The sequence below is a fragment of the Sinocyclocheilus rhinocerous genome, unplaced genomic scaffold (assembly GCF_001515625.1).
Source record: "Sinocyclocheilus rhinocerous isolate Xijiao unplaced genomic scaffold, SAMN03320098_v1.1 scaffold335, whole genome shotgun sequence".
In the NCBI taxonomy this organism is placed as follows: Eukaryota; Metazoa; Chordata; class Actinopteri; order Cypriniformes; family Cyprinidae; genus Sinocyclocheilus; species Sinocyclocheilus rhinocerous.
Window position 1 is genome coordinate 68,993 of NW_015659708.1, and position 26,695 is coordinate 95,687.

The following is a 26,695-nucleotide window of genomic DNA, read 5'->3' on the forward strand; positions in this document are numbered from 1 at the left end:
AATCAAATAAAGATATAAAGAAAATAAATTAAATGCATTAAGAGTGTCACAAAAACGATCGTAGCCTATACTTTTTGCACAGTTTTTTCTTTTTCCTTTTGTTAATCTGTTAATTATATTATAGCTTATTATATATTTTGTGTGATCCTATTTATTTTATTCCTTTTATAGACTTAATTTCTGTTTTTCTCCTTTCACAGAAGCGCTGCAGGTGCATGATGAGACGATTGAATCCTCATGGTCTTGTTTACGCTTCTATTCGCGCATATAAAGCTAAAAACAAAAAACCCTATAAAACAATATAAAACAAAAAAGACATTCTAATCTTACTGGTTAACGATCGACTAATGAGCTTCGTTTGACGGTCGGGAAAATAAAAATGAACAAAATGCTGTCATTCTACAATTCTCCACCATATTTACTATGATGCGCGCAAATTAAGGTAACTCAAAAACTTGCGTACACGAGCTGAGACCAGACGTGAGATTTGATCGCAGCCACCGCTCACGCCCATATTAATAAATTCCAAGTTGTGCATTGAAACGACCGTACGCCCAATTTTCTGTCGTATGTTCGTTTAGTAAATGAGGCCCAATATGTTCCATAAATAACATTCCTTTTAAAGAGATACTCCACTCCAAAATGAAAATTTTGTCATTAATCACTTACCCCAATGTCGTTCCAAACCCGTAAAAGCTTTGTTCGTCTTCGGAACACAATTTAAGATATTATGGATGAAAACCGGGAGGCTTGTGACTGTCCCATTCACTGCCAAGTAAATTACACTGTCAAGGTCCAGAAAAGTATGAAAGACATCGTCAGAATAGTCCATCTGCCATCAGTGTTTCAACCGTAACGTTATGAAGCGACGAGAATACTTTTTGTACGCGAAGAAAACAAAAAAGACGAACCAAGCTTTTACAGGTTTGGAACGACATGGGATTAATGACACAATTTTCATTTTGGGGTGGAGTATCCCTTTAATCAATCGATCAAACACATTTTGGGTTTGGCTGGGCTTAAACAATATTCATATCAACCCATCACCTCCGTTGTTTGACAGGAATGTTGTTCCAGAACCAACAAAAGATATTCAATGTGCCCTTTTGTCCTACAAACACATTCATTTGCATATGTCAAGACAATACCTACAAATCCATTCAATGATTTATCAATAACCTGTTCCTCAGGTCTAGCATGCTGCACTCGAACCCTGGAGATTATGCTTGGAGACAAGGAGGTCTAGATGTGGTCATCACACAGGTGAGTCACACTGACATCAGTGACAATCTGATGATATGACTCATGTCCTCAACCTTTTTGCCTCATTGGTCTTCACAGCATTTTGTCTGTTGGCACTTAAATTTGCCCCCAGGCTTGAGTCAAGCACATAATAGAATTTTCTTGCTGAAATTAAAGCAGCATTAGAAATATCCTGCTCATCAACCGCTGCAGATTTTTTTTTTCTCTTCCAGTTGCTTGGTCAGTCTGAAAATACCGGCCCCCCTCCTGCTGAGAAGGAGATGATCTCATCTCTCCCCACCATTAGCATCTCCTCAGAACAGGCTGGTAAATTCCCATAATCCTCTGAGTCACCATGCACACTTCATTTTAAGTGCTATAAAGTAAAACAGGGCTGTTCACATATTTCTGGTCACCTCCAGGAAGCATTTTTCTTGCTTTCCTGGCAGACTATTGTATTGAGTATGGAGAGGGTGAGCTGGAAAGTGTTAAAACATGATGAATATGTACGATTCTGACAGCAGTGCATTGTGTAGAAGCCATATTTATATCAAATGTTTCCAGAGACTCACATTTTTCCCCTCGTGTTGTTTATCGCTGAGCTACAAATCGTTCGTTCATTCAGTTGCAAGTTTTTTTTTTAAAGCGACAGTCACCCAAAAATGAAAATTCTATCATTTACTCAACCTCATGTTGTTCCAAACCTGTATGACTTTTTTTGTTCTGTGGAACATAAATGAAGATATTCTAAAGAATGTTGATAATCAAACAGTTTCAGTTCCCATTGACTTCTATTATATGGAATTACAACAGAACTCAATGGGAGCCGAAACGGTTTGGCAACCAACATTCTTTAAATATCTTCTTTTGTGTTCAGCAGAATGAAGAAAATTATACAAGTTGCAACAACATTAGATTAAGTAAATTATGACAGAATTTTGATATTTGGGTGGTCTGTCCCTTTAAGAAACTTGTAACTGAATGAACAAACTGATTTGTAGCTCATCACTCAGTAATTTGAGGGGGAAATATGAATCTATGGTCATTTTTTATATGAATATGGCATATACACAATGCACTGCTTTTAAAATCACACAGATCCATTTTGTTTTTTTGATTTTCATTTTTGGGTGGACTATGCCTTTAATTTTCAGGGTTCTGTTTGACAGTATAAGCAGCACTTGACAATTGCTCTCTCCATTTTTCATGTGCACATTTTTTTTTTCTACGTCTCTCTTACAGCATGCCAGCTGGAATGCCCTGTGTGTAGAGAGGAGTACTCTGAAGGGGAATCTGTCCGACAGCTGCCCTGTCTGCACTATTTTCACAGCAACTGTATTGTACCCTGGCTACAACTGGTATGAGTCTCATAAATGACCGTAGCACTGGATCTTTTGTCATCAGACCCATGTTTTTAACAGAATAAGGCTTAATTTAGTAAATAGTGGTAGCCCGGCCATTTATAATCGTTGGTTATACCGTATTTAACTCGCAAGCAAAATGTTTGGAAGGACCTCTAGTGGACAGAGGACAAACAGCCTTACTCTAATGGACTAATTAAAGCCCATAGAGCTGGTCAGTTGTGACATCAATTTGTAGACCGACCCAATTCACCCTCGGGAATTTCCAGTGGGTTTTTAAAATGCCAGGTTTCGATTTATGAGCACAATAAACTTTGTGGTTAACATTACTTGAACAGACTTTACCGTCTACATCACTGCACACAGTCATACTGCAAACATGAATTTGAGGTGACAGGTTTGAAATGTGTTTAGATGTTAATGATATTTGAAAACCATGTGTCATGTAAAACTAAATTACGTGGTAAAATAACCTACACTAGCATTCAGAAGTTTGGGGTCGGTAAGATTTTTTAAATGCTTTTGAAAAAAAACGTCAGTTGATCACCAAGGCTGGACTTATTTAATTAAAAAAACAAACAAAAAAAACAATCTATTATTATTACAATCTAAAATAACTGTTTTCTATTTGAATGTATTTTAAAATGTAATGTATTCCTGTGATGGCAAAGCTGAATTTTCAGCAGCACCATTACACCAGGCTTCATATCACATGATCCTTCTGATTTGGTGCTCAAGGAACATTTATTATTATTATCAATGTTGAAAACAGTTGTGCTGCTTAATATTTTTGTCTTTTCAGGATTCTTTTTGATGAACAGAAAATTAAAAAGGACATTTATCTGAAATTCAATTTGTTTGGTAACATTATAAATGTCTTTACAGTCATTTTTGATCAATTTAATGTGTTCTTGGCTGAATAAAAGTATTAATTTCTTTATAAAAAATCATAGATACCCACAATTTTTGAATAGTAGTGTACATGAATTCAATTCACACAACAAAAAACAAACACTAGCTTTCTATTTTTTCTATTCTATCTACTTGTTTTTCTTTGTTTGTGTGTGTGTGTATATGCGTGTATAATATGTATGTATATATATATATATATATATATATGTATATATATACACCTTGCTACGTGTACTGCGTTAGGCTAACCGAGACTTGTCATTTGCACTTATATATTGTTGCTCTTTTGTTAGTTTTGACTGCTTTTATTGTCCTCATTTGTAAGTCGCTTTGGATAAAAGCGTCTGCTAAATGACTAAATGTAAATGTAAATGTACATGAAGAAATAAGACAATTACTCTTCTGTCCTCATTTGTACTGTTTTATGTTAATAGCACGACACCTGCCCTGTCTGCCGGGAAAGTCTGGATGGTGAAGACCGGGGTTTCCAGCCACAGGCAGGACCTCCAGGGGCAATTCCCTCACCGACGAATGTAGAGGAATGTAGCACATTTGAGACTCTTTAGCCTCCTTTTCCTTCCTTTATTATGCTGATCAATCCAGGACAGAGAGAAGCACCACAGCCCTGTGCGTCAGTGCTTCACAGAGCCCCTAAAAAGAGTGCCTTCTATTTCAAAACACATTTTAATTGAGGCTCTTTCAGTCAGTATCGGTCTGATTAGCAGTTATATATGTTATTTGTGTTTTTGCAATGTACAGTTGTGCCCAAAATCCTACCAATGATGTCTACAGTCCAACCTAAACTTACATATTTCAACTAACACAGCACACATGTGATGCATTAAATCAATTTTAAAAATTCCAGTTTGGAACAAACACAGTCTCTTAGGCGGGCCGCAGGACTGGAGCTCACGAGTACTGAGATAGATGATACAGATGTCTCAGGGGATGTAGTTCAAGTTGCATATGCATATTTAATGGCACGGCACACGTTTACCCTATAGCTTCTTCAGAGCTCCTGTTTTAATACCTCACAATGAAGTAAGCGCACAGTTCACTTTCCCTTACCTGTCAATGGATGACCTCTGCTCCGCACATGCCTTCACTCTTAGGAAGGTATCATAGAAATGCAAAGATTTAGACCTACTCAAGTTTTGCACTGTTAAACTTTTCGTCTGTTGTACTGTACATGTTTTGGGTTGATAGTTTGCACTGTTGTTTTCTGTTTGACATTGCTATTTTGTGGGTTCTTGTGGATGGATAGAAAAAGAATCGTATTTATTGTATTCACAAGTTATGAAGCTGTTAGAGCTCTTCTTGATGATCCTCTTGGTGCTAATCCTCAGGGTTCCTTGACTGCTACATATTTTAATATTGAGACACAGTCCCACTCATGATTTTTCTTTGCAATATGGCCTTTGAACATTTTGAGTGTCATTTGGAATTTTATACCACACTATCACACAGATAAAGGTCAAATGTTTACAAGAAAAAAAAGAAAAAAAAAAAAGTTACATTGAATAACTAGAAAAATGCACATAACATTACCCACAGGCCAACCTGTTACATATTGCTAGGCCTGTCACGATAACACCTTTTTGTTGTGCGATATATTGCCCCACAAATAATTGCGATAAGCGATATTATTGTCATTTTAAAGATCATTTTATGCCACTGAATATATAATTGTAATGTAACGGCATAATAATGCAAGAAGGCCTACACATTTCCAAATGACAAACTTTTAATATTTAAGAATATTTATTGCGCGATAAGTCGATATATTGATTATTGCGGCAGGCCTACATATTGCACTCTCAAACAAATAAATAAATATTTGTTAAGACAATATTTGGGAGTTTTAGGCATCAGAGCGTGTGAAGTATATGGGGTTTTTGACGGTGATGATGAAAAACGATGATGATAAAAAACAAGACAAAACTGTAATTTAGGTAAACATTTATTTTACATATTTAATTTCAAAATGACCAAATACTTTATTTAAGCTTGGTGTGGAATTAAACAAGTTATATTATGATTTATTACTTTTTATTCAGCAAGGATGTATTCAATTGATCAAAAGTGACAGTAAAGAAATTTATAGTGTTACAAAAGATTTCTATTTCAAATAAATGCTGTTCTTTTGAACTTTCTATTCTTCAAAGAATCCTAGAAAAATGCATCACAGTTTCCACAAAATAATAATCACCACAACTGTTTTCAAGATTGCAGAAATGTTTCTTGGACACAAAATCAGCATATTAGAATGATTTCTGAAGGATTATGTGACACTGAAGACTGGCGTAATGGCGTCTTAAAAGATCTAGCTTTGCCATCACATTTTAAATTATATTAAAACAGATGTTTAAAATTGTAATAATACTACTTTTACAATGTACAATGTACAAGTTATAACGTAAGGTTTGCATATTGTGAGAGGTAGATTTGCATTAACTGATAACATGTCACATATTGTTTCAAATGACATCTGTCGTTACATTTTGTATGATAAGGAAGCTGCTGAATGCCCAGCTTCCTAATTAATTTCTGTCATTAATGTGCAACACGTCACTATGCCATGCAGTCAGTCAGTCTAATTATCTCATTTGCAGCTTAAAAACCTAACATATTAATTATGAAACAGCATCAGTTTCACTATATATTATAAACCATGAAGTTTGATTTCCACCTGTTTCACCAAGGTCATTTTTGCGTTATTAGTAGAAATAAATAAGTCACGTGGCTGGCTATTAATATTTTTTTTTTCATGAAGCAATACCCCGGCAATAATAATAACTTGACATGTTATAATAAGACACTAGGCACTTGTGTAAATGCAGAATTGCCCAGCCACTTAGATCAATGTTAAAAAATAACCATATGGATTGCGCAACTGTATTTCACCGTCCCTCCTCCTCCAAACCTGATCCAAAAGTTCAGTGGGATTTTGTGTGGACAAAGTAAAAGGTCAAATAAAAAGCAGGTTTCAATTGTCATTGCTGCTCTAATTACTGAATTCCGCCCACTTATACAGTTACACAACCCTCTCCACAGCTACAATTCCCGTGAGAGTGTCGATATTTTACTGTAGTTAAAGACTGAGACAACGACACCTCTTCAGGAGCCAAAAATTGTTATAATGGTTGCCCTTTCGCAACAGCGGCTGGTATTTTGATTCATCTAACTAACTCTTGAATCTGTCAACTAAAAAGACTCATTCAATAGCCCTTTTTTGCAGTTTAACTCGTTACGCCAGTAGGTGGCGTCAAGTGAGTTTTGTTTTGTGAGTCATATGCTCAACCATTCGTTTAAAAAAGTCGTTCACAATCACAACCGAGTCATATTATCACTTACTAATTTGTTTGTATAAATATATTCAGAGGCCGAGAGAGTATGTAGCCTATACACATTTTGTTTGTTTTCATTTCGTTAATTTTGTTCATGAACATAGTTTCCTTCAGACTTGGAACATCTAATAGTTCATCCTTCTGTTTATTGTAGCCTAAGTGCACGCTGAAGTTGCATCGAGCTCTTTAAAGTCAGGTGGATTCTGATTGGATGTCACTTAATTTATCGTTCATCAGCTGGAAAAAAAAAAGTGATTTGAATAATTAGTATTTTAATTTTTTCATATTAATATTTCACTGTAAAATATAAACGAGTATTTAAGAAAAACAATATAATAATTATTTTATTTTACATTATAACTAACCACAACTAACGAACTATAATTATATAATTTAATAACATTCTAATTCTAGGAGAATAGAGAAGTCCACACCAAACGTTGGAACTTCCGGAACGATCTAAAGAACGATCAAATAATTTGACAGCCAATTAAAATCCACCCCGCTTTAAAAAAAAAAAAAATCGCGAACATTTAAAGCGGCAGACTACATAATTTCAGTGAGCGCTTATTATAAACAGGACGTTGTCGTGAGTTGTACCTACGCTATAGTTAACGTTCTTGATGTGAACGATCCTTTATAATTGTGGTATGGACTTCCCTCTTCCCATAGAACGGTTATTAAAACTTTACAGTTATATATCGCCCTTGATGTGAACGGGTCCTAAAGTGAACGAGAAGGATGCGTTGCTGCTCTCCTAATGAATGGATTCTGCTCAGTGCTCACTCATACAGTCACACAACCCGCCTCACGGCTATGATTCCCACGGGAGTCTCGATATTTCACTTTGGGTAAACACTGCCACGAGCGTACGACAACACAACCCCCCTTTCAGGTTTGGGAATGAACGTTCTTTGGCAATTCAATATTAAACGTCTTATTGCTCTACATTTTCATCCGAGGAAAGCAAACAAATCTTGCATTTTGTTTAAAAGTGTTTGAATTTGTATCCCCCGCACAAGCAGGGAGAAAGTGTTTCCATACAAAGTTACAAAATATATCGCATAAAACATTTGCGAATAAAGCACCATTTCCATCCTGGGAGTTGAAGAGAACAAAATCGTCACTTCCTGATTAACTTGCACTATACATCACGAAGAAAACTAAATTTGCTGCAGTAGTAGAAGCTGTATATAATTTGTGTATACAATAAATTTGTATTTGCTTCAGAGCGCGCAGACGAAACGCGGTCATGTTATTTTATTTTCGGAGCATGCTGTTTGGGAACGCATTTCTTGGAGTTAATTATAACGAATCACTTTGACGAGACTTTGCTCAAGCATTTTAGAATGACAAACTAGCATTTCAGATGCTGTGCAACGAGATCGGTCAATGCTTGGTTCAGTTTTATGCTGCCCCATCGCAAAGTCACATGACTTTTTTGATGCGCATTAAGGAATTTATTCAGTAAAAAAGTGTTTCCATCGTAGTTTATGCGCATGTTTTCTTACCGGATATGAAATTTATCCTACTTGAGATTTTTAGAATTCATGCGCATCTTAGCGTTTCCACCCAGCGTTTTTTTTATGCGATATCCCAAAATGCGTATTAAAAATAGGTGGATGGAAACATAGCGAACAGCCTTCGACAACTGCCCTCGACTCCCCTCCCTTCTCCCCCTCCTTTCCTCCTCCCGCTCTGACTGTGAGAATGCCCTGACAGAAACGATACGGGCTTAGCAGACATGGAGGCCCGATTAACGAGAGAGGCCCATTCCGACGCGTCTGAGCTCGACTAACGCGGACCCGGAGAGGGATTCGGGCGACACATCGGATTATCACGGGTAACGAGCGCCACATAGAAGACGAGGGAGAGGGCGAAGAATTTGAGGGAGAGATCCATTTCGGGTGCTCTGTTGACTCAACGCAGCAGCCGCCATTTTGTTGACAGTTCGTGTTTTTAATAACCCGTGTAGGGCTCATCCCGAAGAGCGTTAGAATTTTGTATTCCGCTTCTTTTGGTCCTTCCGAGGATGTTTTTATGCTATTGTTGGATTTTTATTGACGGCCTGGGCGAGAAGGGAACACTTTACTAATGTGATCCCCACCAACAGCCGCTGCTTCGTTACGTTACATTACTAGTCGTGTGGACGGATCGCGGGGTTAGCTAGCCATTCCAGCAAATGTGCTTGACAGGACAGACCATTAGAGTATGGGTTTAATGGTACGATCTACCTAGAGTGAATTCACTCGTTTGTGGGGTAGTAAACAACACAGAGACGTGAATTGAATGACCGTTGACGTTGTATACGTGGGGTTATAGCCGCGATGTTGGGCAAAGCCAACTTACCTTGCTCACAGACATCTGTCTTTCAAAATTGTAATGGCAGCAAGGTATTCTGACATCCCTTTGTAGTAACAGTCTCAGTCTAATAACTTGCTATTATTGTTTCATACAGTCTAGTTTGACACACCGTTCTAATTTAAGGTTAAGCTCAAGATACGCTCTTTGCTAACGAGCTATGCTAGCTATATTAGGATCATAAACCGTGACCAGTGCGCCTCACGTTAGATAAATATCGTTCCAGCTCATTTTTGCGGGATGACTGGATATACACACTAGACGAATATTTTGTTATGCCATGCATTGGTTGGAATGTTCTTCCGAGAAATGTGACCGTATTTTCCTTTTGCTTCATTTTTAGGGACATCAGCGATTTCAAGATAAATATCCGAGCGACTATTCTGTTGCGTACGAAGGGAGGATTTTGATCGCAAATTATGTGAACGCCGTTCTGGACCGCTGTTAAGGTGAGCAACTTGTTAATTAATTCTGCATTTAGACTGAAAACGTGCTTTAATGCTTTAAACGGGGTGCTTGGTTTACTAAGACATCTGTCAAAACAAGTGAGGAAAATGCAGTGTTTTGATGCATGAAATGTAGCGCAAGAGCTTTGTTTGTTGTCGCTAGTACGTAATGCTGTTTAGTAAAATGTTGCGGTGTTCATTCACAAGGCATTTTGGCCACTGAGTTTTACGTGTTCATTTGATAGAAACTAACCTTTAGAAGCACCTGCGAGTAGATCATCCTCAGTTAACCTCGCTCACAATAGGGTTCGTTGCACGTGCAAATTGCGCGCGCCTTTGCTTGGTTATAGTTTTGCCATTGTTTCAGAGGTCTTGAGAAGTGTAGAAAGTGGTGTCTGGAGCCTTTGAGCCACCTTTGACCTCTGACACAGCTGTCAAGGAAACCAGAACTGAACTTCCCGCTGACTGAGTGATGTTTGAGTGGATAGGCGTGATTTTTAGGCATTTAGTTTGTGGTCGGAAAGGATCCAGCCAAGACGCATTGTGTTTGAAATATGAGTGCAGATTAATAGATCATTGTGTTAGACCAGGGGTGCCCAAACTCGGTCCTGGAGGGCCGGTGTCCTGCAGAGTTTAGCTCCAACTTGCCTCAATACACCTGCCTTTAAGTTTCTAGTATGCCTAGTAAGAGCTTGATTAGCTGCTTCAGGTGTGTTTAATTAGGGTTGGAGCTAAACTCTTCAGGACACCAGCCCTCCAGGACCGAGTTTGGGCACCCCTGTGTTAGACCGTTTAGTTTAGTTTTGTGGTCCTTTCTGATGGCATCTGATGCAAAGTTGTAGAAGATAAATGAATCGTTGGGAGATGTATACACTCCTTGCCTGGCTTACAGTGGGACATTTAATATATGAATGGCATTGCATTTTTAGGTGAGAAAATAAATTAAAGTTGCATTTATTTTTTGTGACCGAGAGAACATGCACAATATTTAAATATATCGTTCAAAGTAAAGACTAAAATGATGTAGACATTACAACATGTTCATGGTTGATGTGATGAATTACACTAAAAATCACTTTGAGACCAGCTGGTTAAAAGTAATCACAAAAATGTCAAAAAAAAAGAGAAGTTCACTTCCTAAAAAAAGGTCTAGACATCATTTTGACAACTGATGGATAGAACTTAGTGAACCATTGATAGAACCATGAACCATTTTTTTCTTATTCAATAATCACTCGGTGTACATCACAATATGGAAGAAAAGAATCGCTACTTGTGTTTCATTGCAACTTTAATATGACGCGATCTTGTAGCTTAAATGCTGGTTTTGAAGAAGCATAGACAAACTATATCTACAGTAGAGTGAAAAAAGAGTAGATGCTGTTTGTCTGCTGTAAGTCCTCTACACCATATTTTTAATAGTTTTTAGATGTAGTTTGCCAATGCTTTTTCTTCTTGCCATCTAGTTACCCTCAGGCTCACTAAATCTAAACTATAACTCAACTGTCACTGCCTCCCAATTTGTCCTGCAGTGTGTTTTGGCTGGCTGAAGGTTGTGGCTTTCAGTGCTCATAGAAGAAACGCGGGCACGTAATTTCATAGCAGAAGAAAGACTGTCTAAATACACAGAGTTAGTATATTTTGTATCTGTGCTGCCAAAACAAGCATAGATTAAAGAGTCGTGAATGACAGGTGCTGAAGAAGCGTGGATGGAGGAGGAAGCAGAAGAATCACTGACTTAAGCGTTTCCTTTTTGTTTGTTGATAAATTTACTTTGATGTTACACTAAGAAAATTTGCTTTATCTGGTCACACTTGTGTAGCGTTCGTGTTTACATATACGTAATGTATGTAAATGAATGAAAAGTAATAGTTTACATTGTAGTAATTAATTATAGTAGCATGTAATATTTGTAACATGACCACTGTAAAATAAAATCATTTTTAGTTGGTTACTTTTTGTTTGTTTTGTTCCTGTAGCTCAACTGGTAGAGTATGATGCTTGCAACGCCAAGAGCATGGGTTCGATTCCCGTTGCTTCAGATGCATAAATGTAAACTTAAAGTGTTGGATTGTTGCAAACGACAGCTTTCCCTTAAGACTTTTCTCTCAGCCATTTTACATTACAAGGTAGCATTTATTTTTTGCATCTTCTCCGCAAAGAGAGGAGGGAAGAGAGAGCGAATAACACCGAAACGAGAAGCGGCGTACGACCCAGAGCGCTGAGGAAATAGGGGCATGATTGTCACGAAGGGAGGGACGGACCAGGGAAAAAAGACGGAGGGAGGGAGCGCTGGGGAAATGTGTTTTCGATTAGCAGGAGCACAACGACTCTAGTTTGACCGCTGTACTGTTAGATTTCCAAGTGAGTGTTAGAGGGAGACTGAATGAGTGAGAGGACGAAGAGAGTGACAGAATGGGGTGAAAGGGTAGGTCGGGCAGAGAACAAGAGAGGTGTGATTTTTGGATGGCCGTGTGTGAAACGGGAAAGGGCGAATGGCAGGGAAAGGGCGTGTTTAAGTGAAATGGGGTGAGTAATTATAGTAAACAGTGAGAGGTCGGAGTAGAGAGAAGGAAGGCAGGACTCCCAAGTTCTGGAGCATGGTTTATAGTTGTGGTGATTTCACAGAAAACGACTTTCTCAATATAAAAGACCACCACTAATGAAACAACACTCCGTAAAATGGCTCTTGGAGCTTTTTCTCGTGCTGAGCACTAAACGGCCGTAACCATTCGTGTAGCATTCCAATGACCTAGGCGTTCTTAATAGACTTGTGTAATCTTTAAACCATTGCTCTCAGCGGGGCATAAAGAAACTGTCCGCTTCTGTTGCTCTACCCTCTCTTTTTCCTTTTCTTTCCTGGTCTTTCATTCACTCTGCGCTTTTCTGATTGGCAGTTATAAAAGGGCTCGGTAAGGTGACTGGATCCTCTGTCTCCCAGAGGGCCCTTTATGCTGAGGTCACTGCTCAGACTCGCCTCTCAATGATTTGACCCTCAGAAAGCACCTGTGGTCGGTGCAGTACTAAATTACTCAGTGGCCTTTTGTTTTGGAGGTGTGTAAGGGGCATAAGGTTACTTTTGTCAAGCCCCCAGTACTTTTTTGTGCATTCCAAAAAAATTTATGTTCTCTGTCTTTTATAATCCAGGTCAATTTATTAGAAAGGCGATTGTAAAAAAAAAAAAAAAAAGCATTGTTAATTGTTTGTTAACTTTACTGCTATAAGAATATTGAAAGGCTGGTTCACATAAAACTAATATTGCAAAATCATTTCATGTCCTTGTGACTTATTTCTTTCTGTGGCATACAAGGTGATGTTTTGCAAAAAGGTCTTGATCATTATGGGACTGGGGCTGGACTCCAAAAAAGTAGTGTAAAAGTGGTTGATACGCCACCTTGAAATGAAACATTGAGTGTTTACATGTACAGCAAAATGCTGACAACCATCAAAAATCAGTGTTATCAAACATAGCTAACACAAGAAAATCTTATCTCCAGTTTTGATGAAAAGGTAAACAGATACATTGGCACGTTGAATTAGTCTACTGGTTAAAGTGCTGAGCCCAATAAAACAAATGGGCAAAAATCAAAAGTCTGCTTTTTGTCAAATTGTTTATGACTTTTATCTGGTAAAATGTGTTTACATGATGTTACATGTTGTTTTTTTTTTTTAAGCATTATTCTTGTAAAAGTGTGCATGTGATCATATTTGTTTATCAGAACACAAGGCAGTGTAGTTGTAAAAAAAAAAGGCAGCAAAAGCCTCTTTGATTCTTCCTGTCTGGCTTCTTAGTGTATAATTCAGAACAATCCATAATCAAAAGTCTCTGTATAGTTTGGATATTAGTGACTAGCCTTTCTGTGTCCTTAGTTGGATCTTTCAAAGTCGTATTTGTGGTGGTGATCCATGTTTGCAAAGCCATTCTGTGTTAATAATTAAATTAAAGGTTAAGGCTGTCTCAGAAGTGTGGCTAATTTGTCTTTTGGTCGTAACACCACCTCTCTTGTTTTTATCTCCTCAGTTTGAAGGTGAGAGGGCTGGGCACTTGGGAAGGGACGACATTGCTTCAACCCAACAAGGATTTTTTTCCAACCTCTGCTTTCCCCCCTTCCCCTTCCCCTCCATTCCACTTCCTTCTTCCTACCTGACATCTGCACAGTTCTCCAGTACCTGCCTATACCTGCGAGTGAGAACATCCTGTCCCACTCAAGCCCCCCTTGTTCCCCAAAGGCAGCAAAAGCCTCTTTGATTCTTCCTGTCTGGCTTCTTAGTGTATAATTCAGAACAATCCATAATCAAAAGTCTCTGTATAGTTTGGATATTAGTGACTAGCCTTTCTGTGTCCTTAGTTGGATCTTTCAAAGTCGTATTTGTGGTGGTGATCCATGTTTGCAAAGCCATTCTGTGTTAATAATTAAATTAAAGGTTAAGGCTGTCTCAGAAGTGTGGCTAATTTGTCTTTTGGTCGTAACACCACCTCTCTTGTTTTTATCTCCTCAGTTTGAAGGTGAGAGGGCTGGGCACTTGGGAAGGGACGACATTGCTTCAACCCAACAAGGATTTTTTTCCAACCTCTGCTTTCCCCCCTTCCCCTTCCCCTCCATTCCACTTCCTTCTTCCTACCTGACATCTGCACAGTTCTCCAGTACCTGCCTATACCTGCGAGTGAGAACATCCTGTCCCACTCAAGCCCCCCTTGTTCCCTAAATCACCAATGGATCAGAGGACACAGGGGGGGCCCTCTACGCCGCCCCCGCTCCCTGCCAACGCCCCTCCAGCAGAAAGCGAGAAAGAGGGAGTAGGAGGAAAGAAGGACGATGAAGAGGAAAAGAAAAAGCGAGAGAAACCAAGAGATGGGGCACAAAGTGAAACTTGTGGTGCTGAAAGTGGGACTAGTGACCAGCAGCAGCAACCCACACAGTTCTCGGTCAAAGAAACCAGTTACTCTGAGGGCAATGTCAAGCTCAAGATAGGCCTACAGGCCAAGCGCATGAAGAAGCCTCCTAAGATACTGGAGAACTATGTGTGTCGTCCAGCCTTCCGAGCCACTGTAAGGCATAGTGGAGGACGAGGTGGAGGCCGTGTTAATCGTGGGGCCGGAGCCAATGATGGGAGCAGCCACACTTCTAGCCCAAGTCGTGGAAAAGAAGGAGAGAAAAGCCCCTCTGTCAGCCGAGGAGCACCTCTATCATCTAGTGCTCTTGCTGCTGCATCTCCCTCACCTTCTCTTCCTCCTCCCGTTTCCACCAGCCCAGTCACTCCTGTGAATGGAAGTGCTCCAGCAAAAAGGGTAAGGTTGTTTAACTTCTAACACAGCATTTCTTAGATGTCTAAGACATTGTAAATAAAGAAAGAGACTAGCTGAAATTACATAACATGCAAACCAACAGTGACACGATTGAAAGGTCTAGACAAACTCAAATGACCCTCTTATTCCACTTTCCTTTCACTAAGCTAATGCGGTTTCATCAGATAAACAAGCTTTGCAAATCTAGCCACATTTTTTTTCTCACTCCTCTCTTTCGGTCACGTAAACACTTAAACTCATTTTCTTTCATTTTTTGTTTGTTCCACATTTCTCTGTATTGTAACTATGATTTTCAGTCTGATCCAGGGCACTCTGCTGTTCAGTCTTTTTTTTTGTTTCTTCATCTTTCTTTGCCTTGATTTTATGCCATAATATCTTGTAATTTTATCCCATAATATCTTCTGTTTCACACACATCTTTCCTTTCTCCTCCCATCTTCCTCTAAAATCCTTCTGTTGTTTTATTGATTTGGAGGGGAAAAAACAAGTAATAATGTTCCAAAATTCAATCAATAAACAGTGGCATAAACAAAATTAGATTAGCCTATTTTGGTAATAACTAGGTGAAAACCAGCACAGTTTTGTCACACATTTGTCATTATTTCAATGCATTATTTCTTTGTGTTCCATGATTTTTCATATTACACTGAATTAAAGGTATGTAAAATTATTTTCATTGTTTTCTTCTATTTATGTGCATAGGCTCCTCCAAAACATGCCTGTAAGTCTGAGGGAAAGGCTGATGCAAAATCTGTTGCTTCTTCAGAGAGACCCCTTAATCTTCATCGCCCCACGACAGAAAGCAAATCACCCTCCTCTGGAAAGAAAAACCATGTTCCACAAACCAACTCTGCTCCTGCCCCATCGCCACCGACAATGCCCCCACCTGCCACATCGCAACAGGACCCCAAAACAGATGGTATCTTAACTCCTCAGTACAATTTTCCTGAGGGGCAGAAAGAACAAGAAAGGGGAATTTCTGCCTGGGGTACTCCTACAGTAACTGAGAAGCTTGCTCAGCTCATAGCTACATGCCCGCCTTCAAAGTGCCCTAAGCCAAAAGCCCGGAAGGTGTCACCAGCTCCAGCACACAGTAGCTCACCTCCCTTAATTTCTAATCTGCAGCGCCCCGAACGGGCTATGGCCAATAGGAACACCTATTCCAGGGCGGTGCACCTTGCCCCACCACCACCGGTTTCACGGCCCCCAGGTCGCCCTTATGGGTCCAAAAATAAGGACAGTATCCTGGAGAAATTTTCTGGCACCTCTAGAATAGACGAATCAGATGGATTTTCAAAAGGGGCCACCAGTAGCAACAGCAGCACAACCACCACCACCACTAGTACTGCACTGTCTCAAAACAATAGTCGCTTGACAACGTCATCCACAAGTAATAGCACTGACAACAGTACCACCAATGGAATGAAATCTCAGTCTCATCTTGGGCATTGCCCATCTCATTCTTCCTTCACGGCTTCTCTTTCATCACCACCATCTTCCTCTTCTTCATCCTCCTCCTTAGAAAGAATAGGAAGTACAGGCTGTCACATGGGTTTGCCAGGCTCACTAGCCTCACGGCCTAGAGCAAGCCCCTCCCAAATAGAGGAGTTTACTGAGAAAGACAAAGAGCGTGACCGAGACAAAGACACGGACAGTCCCAGAGATTTAAGTAAGGGCTCCACACTAGCAATGCCAGGGAAGCAAGATGCTAAAGAAAGGTGTTCTTTGTCAGCTCCTCGAAGTGAGCTGGGTAAGAGCTCAAGCCCAGTCAAACGTAGTCCCAATCAGGAAAGTCGTGTTAGTGGGGTACCAAGTCCTGCTGAGTCCACCAAATGCACTATTTCACCTTCATACCCTTCTGGAGCCAGCAGGAGCCCACCACCACTGTGCGATGACACTGGGGCTCTATCTCCTGCATCACCAACTGAGCAGGATTCCAAGCCTCTTAAGAAGCGGCGAGGACGACGGCCTCGCTGGACGAAGGCAGTGAGTCGCACCCACAAGACTTTACATGAGGCTGCTTCTAACCATCAGAAACCAATGCCATCAGGGCTTTCCTCCTCATCCCCTACTCGGCAACCTGTGGAACGGACTCCCACTGGTAATTGCATGTCCCCTGTTGATTCAGAATTTTTTGATTCTTCACCCAAGAAGAGGGGACGGCCCAAGTCCAAAATGCCTCGGTTAGATGCACCAGCACGTGGCCGCACCCCAAACAAACTGGTACCCTCAAAAGTCTACTCCAGTCTGCTCAAATCTAAAGAAGAGCAGGATCCCCCTGTTTTGCACCCTGAAGTGGACTTTAATCCACCTAAACCCATGCAAAGAAAGCGAGGGCGACCGAAGCGCTCACCACCAAACCTTCCACAAGAAACCCAGCCCCCAACACTTGCTCCTGAGTCAGGGGATACTTCAGTAGGTGAAAAACCTTTCCGTAATAAGGGCAACGGGCAGCTCATTATGAAGACGATTATAGGCAAAATTAATAAAATGAAGACAGTAAAACGGAAGAGGCTCCTGAGCCAGATACTGTTAGGGCCGAAACCAGGGACTGAGCAGGAAAGCTCCAGAAGCAGCGGAGCGCCAGGGGCTGGGGCTGCTACAAAACCACAGTCTTTATCATCACTTGCTGCTACATTTGGGGGCAAATTAGGACCCCAGATCAACGTTAGCAAAAAGGGGACAATATATATGGGTAAAAGGAGGGGTCGTAAGCCAAAAACATCAGCTAATCCCTCCCCAGGTGCCCCCACGCCCCCTCCTGAACCTTTCTTATCACCAAACACTTCATCCCCACACCATCATCACCAGTCACAGACCTTGCAAAACCAGCAACACCAGTTGCCTCCGTCTGAGGTGTTCCCTTCCCCATCACTCTCGCAGTCAAGTGGGGGCCAGAGTCCCATTAGTGATGCTAGTTTTGTTGAGCCTGGCTCAGTGCATTTTTCATCTCACCCACACTGCAGCCATTCCCATCAGGGCCACCACTCATTCTCCTTTCCCCCACCTACTTTTTCAGCCCCCTCTGCTCGCACTGTAGCAAGCTCCTCATCATCCACAGCAAACCCATCTCAAAAGAAATCTTCTTGCCGGGGTTACCACCACCACTACCGGCAGCACTACCATTATCGAAAGTTTTCTCCTCCAAGGCCACTATTGCCCACGTCTCCTGCTCCTCTTAGTGAGCTGAAGGAGGCCACACCTTCCCCAGTCAGTGAATCACACAGTGAAGAGACAGTACCCAGTGACAGTGGCATTGGGACAGACAACAACAGCACCTCAGACCGTGGGGAAAAGGCTGGTAGTGCAAGTGGCTTAGCTGGTCTAGGGGTCTCACAGGGTATGGCAAGTGGACTCTTAATGCCTGGTGTCATAGGTCCAGCCATGGGAGCTGGAATGGGGCTTTCTTCGAGAGGTAGAAGGAGGCACTCATCTTCAGTTCACTTGGAACGTCCCTCACCCACACCCTCCCCACTTGGAGCGAGGGCATCACCTGATACAAGAAGACCGCACCCAGCTGCCCCATCTCCTGCTTTGGTTGGACATAAAGAGAAGCACAAGCATAAGTGCAAACGACGTGGACATGGCTGCCCTAGCTATGACAAACTAAAAAGGCAAAAGCGCAAACGCAAGAAGAAGTACCTGCAGCTGCGGTCACGTCGGCAAGACCCAGACTTTTTGGCTGATTTGGATGAGATCTGTGTGCAGCTCAGTGAAATACGAATTGGTCATCGCACACCTACACTTCGTTTAGGTAGCAGTTTGGGTCTGGGTGCTGGGGCAGCAGGCCCGGGCCGTGGGTCTACCTTGGGAAGTGCCAGAGCCAGCAGCAGCCTTGGAGGTGGAACCAATCCACCACCACATCACTATCTACATAGAGACCTCTTGCCCACAATCTTCAGGATCAATTTTAGTGGATATTATTCACCCCACCCAGCCTACCCATGTGATTCACTTCATTATGTCCGTAAGCCAGATCTTAAAAAGAAAAGAGGGCGACCACCTAAGCTCAGAGAATCTATATCAGAAGTACCTTTTGTACCTGGGCTAGGTTTTCCCCTCTCCAGCGGAGGTTTCTATCACCCTTCTTATGGTGTACCATACTCTTCTGCCCCATTGGGACTTGGCTACTATCGTGGTTATACCCCAGCAAGTGCCCTGTACCCCCACCCCCATCACCAGGCTTCCCACTCTGGCCCATCCCACCACGTTCATTCCCCTTCTTTTCCTCCACCTCCGCCCCCTTCTTATGTCCATCATCATCACCCCTCTCACTTGCTTCTTAACCCCTCAAAATTTCACAAGAAGAAACATAAGCTGCTTAGGCAGGAGTATCTAGGTGGTGGTCGTTCATCAGTACTCTATCCTGCAATGTCGTCCGAGCTGTCATTTGGCTGGCACCACAAACACAAGCATAGGCACAAGCACCGTGATCGCTGTGGGGAAGAGGAGGGTGATGATGTTGGTGGAGTTGTAGGTAGCATTGGAGGCAGAATTGGAGGAGGTGAGGGGTTGGGGGTCGGAAGAGGTGAGCGAGGGAGTGTAGAGTCCCTGCAGCGTTGCAGGTTCAGCCGAGATGGCTCTGCTGACTCCAGTGCTAACAAACAGACAGCTTCTGCCAACTCCCCTTCCTCTTCCTCCTCATCTTCTGCAGAACGGTACAAGCGAAAAGAAGCTTCTATGTCTTGTCTTGGGCCTTCGCGACTGTCTTTGGGCAGCGTGAGCCGGGGGCATCATCCTGTTGACTCCTGGTTCAGGATGGGAAGTTCTGAAACAGATTACTCCAAACTCTCTAGAAACCAGTCCCTTTCTGGGTCTGGTGCATTCTCTGAAGGACATGTGCAAAATACAGTCGAGTGCTCAGAGAGTGATGAAGAAGATGCTGCCTCCCCTATTGAGGAGGCAGAGACCAGCCACCACACCAACTTGTTCACATCTGCACTATCTCGAACCTCCCTCAAAGGGAGTCGCAGCAAAAAAGGTGGAACATCAGAGAGCCCTAGTCTTTCACGGTTGGATCGGACGGTGAGAAGGGATCGTTCCACATCTGCAGAAAGAAGAGAGATGGGTAAGTGAGAAATCTTACAAACTAATGCTGATATTGTGAAGGTTACTGGACATGTAATACGTATGTGCTATGGTTATGGTTTACATTACAACCATGCTCAGTTCAATAATGTCCTCACATTTTTTTTTTTACATATTGAATGCAAATCTGGGCTTGAGCTTTCTGAGGTGACCCAAATTTAGTTTGACATTGTGAAGGTTGCAGAATTAATGCAGTGAAATGTAGTCACTCTCCAAATAGTTTTTACCTCAGCGTCCTCCATAATTCTGTGCTAAAATTTTATTGGACGTCACTTGCTTCAGTGCATGCCACAAATTTATGATTCTTTTCCAGTACTTCCTTTCAGTGTTCCGAATTGATTTCAGGGCCAGGCCATCAAATCAAAAACATTTTGCATTTTGTTTAAAGTGATTGATATGAGACTGCTTGAAGTTGCAGCTTGTCGTTAAAGGTCCTACAGTATACTACCTAGTAGTGCTGGGCCGTATACCGGTTCATACCGAATACCGGTGTTTATTTTTGTTATGATATGAATTTTTAAAATACTGCAATACCGGTGTATGTCGCTTAAACAACGTTCGGAACGCGACACTGTTTGAAAGGGGTCCCTTTTCACTGTTGCACTGTGATGAGGGCACAGCTGTATGTGTTACTAAGCGTGAAAGTTCAGAAACTGAAGCTGTAGAACTAATCATTTACCGCCACAAATATCCACCGCCCCCTGCCATCAGCTCCCGCGTCTCACACACACACACACACGAGCGCGACTTTAGCACTAGATTTAGCAACTTTCAGACCCTTTTAGCGGCTTTTTATTCATAGAATATTCATACTGACAAACCTAGCGATAAACCTTTTTTGGATAAACCTTAGCTATGGTTCAGTTGGAAGATTGTACAAATGAGTACAAAACAGCGTTTCCTAGCACCTGTCGCTTACTGATTGTTTGGAATTATAAATATGAGCGTAGTTCGTCTGTTAATATCACATGCACTTTTTTTGTTTGTTGTTTTTTTTAGTTTGTTACTCAGACGCAGGCAGTGCGCTGCATGAGACAAAAAAGTAATATAGCCAAAACCACCGCATAGCCGCTCAACATAAAAATACCGTGATATAAATTTTTGGTCATACCGCCCAGCACTACTACCTAGTCTACTAATGGCTAGTTCCAGCATAATTTCTTCTACACTCCAACAACTGTGGGATTCCAAATAGGCTAAATTTCTTCACACTCACACATACACACACACCTGCTCAAATGTTACAGTGCTGAACCAGGTGAAACGGAGCAGTTTTCATAATAGAGCAGGCTCTCAGTCATGTTGGGATGGGTGGACAGTGTGTTTGTGTATATGTGCTCATGCATAGAGGGTCCCTAGTGAGACTGCAAAGTGTAGTATGTAATCCAGGATTAGAGCTCAGGACATGAGGTCATCCAACGGTCATTGACTGCACCATTAATTCACTGTAGCAGCGAGAGCAAGAAACTGATGAGAGAGTAAAAGAGGAAGATTAAGTGCTGGAGGAAAATGGGGCTGATAAAAACAAGAATAAGACTAAGGCTGTGAATATAGATGTGATTGGAAGGAAGTGTTAGTTGATGAATTGGTGCACATATGTAGTGGTGCTTGATAGGGATGTAATGATTAACCGCGAGCCGGTTGAAAATCGATTAAAATATGTGACGATTCAAATCGGTTGAGATGCTAAACAAATCGCGATTCAGTTAGGGGTAGGAGTTTATATGAATGTATGTCTGAGGGGAACTTGCTGTCTTTCGATGGTATTTTTTCTTTTCCTCTTGCCTCTGTATAATGCATATCAGGGCTCCAGACTCATTCTTCCCACTGGTCACTCTTTTGCAACTAACTTTCTCAGCTGGTCGCACGAGCACATGATTTGCTCGCAATGTTTATTTTTTGCGCTGCAACATGGGATTAAACTTGTGCCGGTATTCGGTAATGCGATATATCACGGTAATGAATATGCACGATATTGTTATCGTGGGCACTTCTAAATACCGTGAATAATTATATATTACAAATTATTCCGAATTTTGAATGCATTTTAAGAATACTTTTCCCATCAACTGGTCAAAATGCACAACACCGACTCCAAAGAGAAAAGAAAACTTGAAATCGCATCACATGACCCCTTTAAACCCCGACTTGTAACATGTCTTGCATGGAGAAATTGTGGGAAAAAAATACAATGATATGGAAGGATGGGTTTGACTGATGGAAAGATAAGATAAAGAGAACATAATAGACTAGACTGTGTTGAAAAGTGAGTTAGACTGAGCGTAAGTTAATTAAAGGGATAATGGAGGATAGAGGGAACACATTTAATGAGGCCCTGCACACATGAACACATGTAGCTGCTTTTTTGCTGAATCTGTGAGGCAGTTATTTTCAGCTACATCAGAATTTGGCTATTAGGAGATGAGTATCTTTTCTACACAATCTATAATCTAATTTATCTCCCCAACTCCCCATTCTGTTATTTACCTGCTAATAAATGTGCCGTATAAAAAGATGATCTAACCAAGAATTTAAGAGTTTTTTATTTGCTTTTTTTTTTAAGGTTTTGCATTGTGTTACACACATTACACATGTGGGACGTTGGGCAATGGGGAGACTTGTGTTAATTGGTGTTCTAATTTGTTTAATTTTTCAGCTACTCAACCCACCTTTTGTTTTAATATCACAGGAAATGTGTCTGGCACACAGAACCGAGTTGGCCAATCCATTGTTCCTGAGGTTTCTGAGGGTCCCCATCATCGGCACCACCATCACCACCACCCTCCCCTATCCCTCTCACACTCTGCCTCTTGCCTTTCTCACTGCACTCTCGACCAGCCTGGAAGCGTCACAGCTCTCCGGCCCTCTAGCCGCCAGGCTAGTCCCTCCACGTGCTCCTCCCAGCCTGCATGCTGTCGTGACTCCCCCCCTTCGCATCACTCCCATCGGCCCCCTCCCAAAAACAACCTGCACCATGTCAACAAGATCCTTCGTGCGAAGAAGCTCCAGAGGCAAGCACGCACAGGAAACAACATGGTGAAAAAACGAGGTCCAGGCCGTCCCCGCAAGCACCCGCTGCCCTCGCCTCCCCCGTCGCCCCCACCACAGACATCTGAACAAGAGAACCACCCTTTACCTGAAAGGCACAGAGGAAGTGTGCTTTGGGAGGGAGACACCGTGGTTGACGTCATTGAGTCTGTAATACAGAGTCAGCGCAGAAAGGGACGCAAGAGAAAACGCTGGGAAAGGGAGACAGAAGGAGGCGACGAGGAAGAAGAGGAACCGGCAGAGGAAAGAGAGGGGGAGGAAGAAGAAGAAGAACGACCAGCTGCTAGAGAGGAAGATGTGATGGCAAGAGCTAGAACAGAAGGAGGGAGGGGATGGTTGACGCAGGAGGAAATGCATTGTTTTCGCAGGTATGCAGTACAAAATATGCAACTGTTCAAAATGTAGATTTTTTTTTTTTGGAAGAAATTAATACTTTTATTCAGCAAGGATGCATTAAATTGATCAAAAGTGACAGTAAAGACATTTATGTTATAAAAAGATTTCAAATAAATTCTGTTCTTTTGAACTTTCTATTCATCAAAGAATCTTAAAAAATGTATCACTGTTTCCACAAAAAAGATTAAGTTGTACAACTGTTTTCAATATTGATAATAAGTCATTGAGAACCATTTCACCATATTAGAATGGTTTCTGAAGTATCATGTGACACTGAAGACTGGAGTAATGGCTTTGAATTAACACTAGGGCTGCACGATAAATCGCATGCGATATTTAACTTTCTGACAAGATGCGCGTTAAATATCGCATGCGATTTATCGTGCAGCCCTAATTAACACGGATCAGCATGCAAGCTTGAAATAAATATGATACATTGCGTGACATCTCCAAAACCTGTTTAAAATCAACATGAAATCAAAATCAACCTATTTTCTAACCTTAAAACATCTCTGTCTCCATATCCTGGACAAAAAAAGCTTCTGTAAAATCTAATTAATTTTCTCTGAAATTTCCTTTTTACATTCCTCCACAATAAACTTTTTAGAACCTTTAATGTTGCTGTAATGATCAAATCAATTTAATGTTGACTTAAACACCACAAAAGTCTTAGGCCCGGTTTCACAGACAGGGCTTAGACTAAACCAGGATTAGGCCATAGTTCAATTAGGACATTTGAGTAAATCTTTTTTTAACATGCCTTTGAAAAAACATTACTGGTGTGCAACAAAACAAAGGCACTGATATATTTTAAGATCAGTCAGTGCAAATTTCTTTCAGTTGAAACCGCTCAGAATTGCATTTTAGTCTGGGACTAGGCTTAAGCCTTGTCTGTGAAACTGGGGGTTAATCTCATAATAAATGACTGCTTTTCTTTGCAGCGCTCTGGAGGGAAAACCTGATGGCCAATCCTCCCCAGAGCGCACAGGCCCTACTTCCGTGGAACAAGCCCCAAACCCATCAGTGACCAGTCAGCGGGAGAAGAGAGTTGCTAGACCACCCAAAAAGAAGTTTCAAAAGGCTGGGCTTTACTCTGATGTGTACAAGACTGACGAGTAAGAATGAACAGACTCATTAAGCCTGTCTTATTATCTAACATTCATATACCAGGAAAATAAACTTAACCTGTCTCCATTTCCCCATCAGTCCTCGCAGTCAGCTGCTACAACTAAAGAAGGAGAAGTTAGAATACACTCCAGGTGAACATGAGTATGGCCTTTTTCCTGCCCCCATTCATGTTGGTGAGTTTTTCATTTAAGCTTAGCTTGCAGTTGTGTTCTAATAATCTGCAGATTTTGACATGCATCACTTAATTTATCTCTATATCTAATTGCAGTTTGGTAGACAGTTTGATTTAGGATTCATTTTTCAACCTAACTGTTTTAAAGAACTATTATTTCAACGAGTAAGCTTGTGGATTTGCCGGTATACAGCTTTCATTGTCATTTCTAACCAGTTCATTATGTATGGCCCCATGGGCAATCAGGCTGATTAGTTATGGTTTATGAGTTATGAGGTGATTAGTTGATTCAATATTGGAATGGCGCAGCCTCAAGTGAAAGGACAAAGAGATTGAATTAGTAACTGCTATTTGTTTTCGGTGTTTGTCCAGGGAAATACTTGAGACAGAAACGCATTGATTTCCAGCTGCCTTATGACATCCTGTGGCTTTGGAAACATGATCAGGTAGCTCCTTAAAACCACATCTTTCTCTGAGTTGACAGCTGCATTTGTCATTTATGTTTTTTGCTTCAAAATCATTTTATTAATCAGTATTTTGGTCTTGGTTTCCAATAAACATAATTTAAACAAGATAAATTTATTTGTAGGATAATAACATTATTATTTTTATTATTAAGTTTATTATTAAGTTTTCAAATAAGTAAATTTTTCTTCCCTCCATTGGCAAATGCTTTTCCCCTTGGTATAAGCATAAATCTAACAAAATGTAATCAGGTTTATGCTCCTTCATGAAAAATATTTTGCCAAAGGGGTAATATAAATAAACTTAGTTTAGAATATATTTTCTGAAAACAAGTTTTAATATCTATAATGATTTTAAGTAGTTTAATCCATATACTCAAGGATACATCTTTGTTCTTTGTAGCTCTACAAGAGACCTGATGTACCTCTCTACAAGAAGATCAGATCCAGTAAGCAGATTTTCATTAGTTTTTGTCACTACCCATAAGCTCAACAACTCTGTAGAGCAGAACATGCTTGAGTTTCCATAAATATACTGATTTGGCAGGACTGGGAGTTATAGATTCCTTCCTGACTATCCTGCTCTCATTTTTGTACACTTTGTGTTTTGCTTGCGTATGTTTGCAAATGTTTGAAACTAATGCATTAATATTTTCCCTTTTAGATGTCTATGTGGATGTGAAGCCTCTTTCTGGCTACGAAGCCACTACCTGTAACTGCAGGCTGCCTGAAGAGCACAGTGAGAAGGGCTGTCAGGATGACTGTCTAAACAGGTAAGAGGCTTACTTCTTCTCCTCTGCTTACCCATTAGTACAGCTGTAGATCCCATGGTTTTCTTATCTCTGTCTGCCTCAGGATGATCTTTGCTGAGTGTTCTCCAAGTACATGTCCTTGTGATGATCAATGTGATAACCAGCGTATCCAGAGGCATGAGTGGGTGCAGTGCCTCGAGCGCTTCCGGGCTGAAGGGAAGGGCTGGGGGATTCGAACCAAGCAGCCCCTACATTCCGGCCAATTCATCATCGAGTACTTGGGAGAAGTGGTCAGCGAACAGGAATTCAGGTTAGCCACATTTTGCCTTTAAACAAGAGGAGACACATACTTCAATTAGTTTTAATATGCAACAATTTAGTTAAAGGGATAGTTCACCCAAAAATGAAAATTTGATGTTTATCTGCTGACCCCCAGGGCATCCAAGATGTAGGTGACTTTGTTTCTTCAGTAGAACACAAACGAAGATTTTTAACCCAAAATTGTTGCATTCCGTCAGTCATATAATGTAAGTGAATGGGAATCACGGCTTTGAGTGTCAAAAAAACATACACAAACAAAACCAAATTAAACCCTGCAGCTCGTGACGATACATTGATGTGTAAAGACACAAAACGATCGGTCTGTGCAAGAAACTGAACAGTATTTATAT

At 41.0% G+C, this 26,695-nt stretch overlaps 2 protein-coding genes and 1 long non-coding RNA gene across 4 annotated transcripts in view; all 3 read left to right on the forward strand.

Annotated features, from left to right (window-relative positions):
* LOC107724083 (E3 ubiquitin-protein ligase RNF115-like) overlaps positions 1-5,103 on the forward strand; it is a 7,022-nt gene extending 1,919 nt beyond the window's left edge. Inside the window, exons 3-6 of one of the 2 annotated variants that reach the window (XM_016532857.1) lie at positions 1,191-1,263; positions 1,476-1,569; positions 2,485-2,600; positions 3,950-5,103. In XM_016532857.1, the coding sequence (XP_016388343.1) occupies positions 1,191-1,263; positions 1,476-1,569; positions 2,485-2,600; positions 3,950-4,081 (415 nt within the window). In that variant the 3' untranslated portion in view covers positions 4,082-5,103. The remainder of the gene's footprint in view (positions 1-1,190; positions 1,264-1,475; positions 1,570-2,484; positions 2,601-3,949) is intronic. The other variant, XM_016532858.1, reaches the window with a different exon arrangement.
* Positions 5,104-8,497: 3,394 nt separating this feature from the next.
* Positions 8,498-13,888, forward strand: LOC107724084 (uncharacterized). The gene is made up of 3 exons (XR_001637994.1): positions 8,498-8,705; positions 9,567-9,672; positions 13,691-13,888. It is a non-coding gene; the product is annotated as an uncharacterized LOC107724084 (long non-coding RNA).
* Positions 13,889-14,006: 118 nt separating this feature from the next.
* The window catches only part of LOC107724081 (histone-lysine N-methyltransferase ASH1L-like), a 23,882-nt gene continuing 11,193 nt past the window's right edge, over positions 14,007-26,695 (forward strand). The window contains exons 1-9 of the mRNA XM_016532854.1: positions 14,007-14,959; positions 15,679-20,044; positions 22,754-23,480; positions 24,450-24,623; positions 24,715-24,809; positions 25,181-25,254; positions 25,676-25,721; positions 25,937-26,045; positions 26,128-26,334. Of these exons, the coding sequence (XP_016388340.1) occupies positions 14,384-14,959; positions 15,679-20,044; positions 22,754-23,480; positions 24,450-24,623; positions 24,715-24,809; positions 25,181-25,254; positions 25,676-25,721; positions 25,937-26,045; positions 26,128-26,334 (6,374 nt within the window). The 5' untranslated portion in view covers positions 14,007-14,383. The remainder of the gene's footprint in view (positions 14,960-15,678; positions 20,045-22,753; positions 23,481-24,449; positions 24,624-24,714; positions 24,810-25,180; positions 25,255-25,675; positions 25,722-25,936; positions 26,046-26,127; positions 26,335-26,695) is intronic.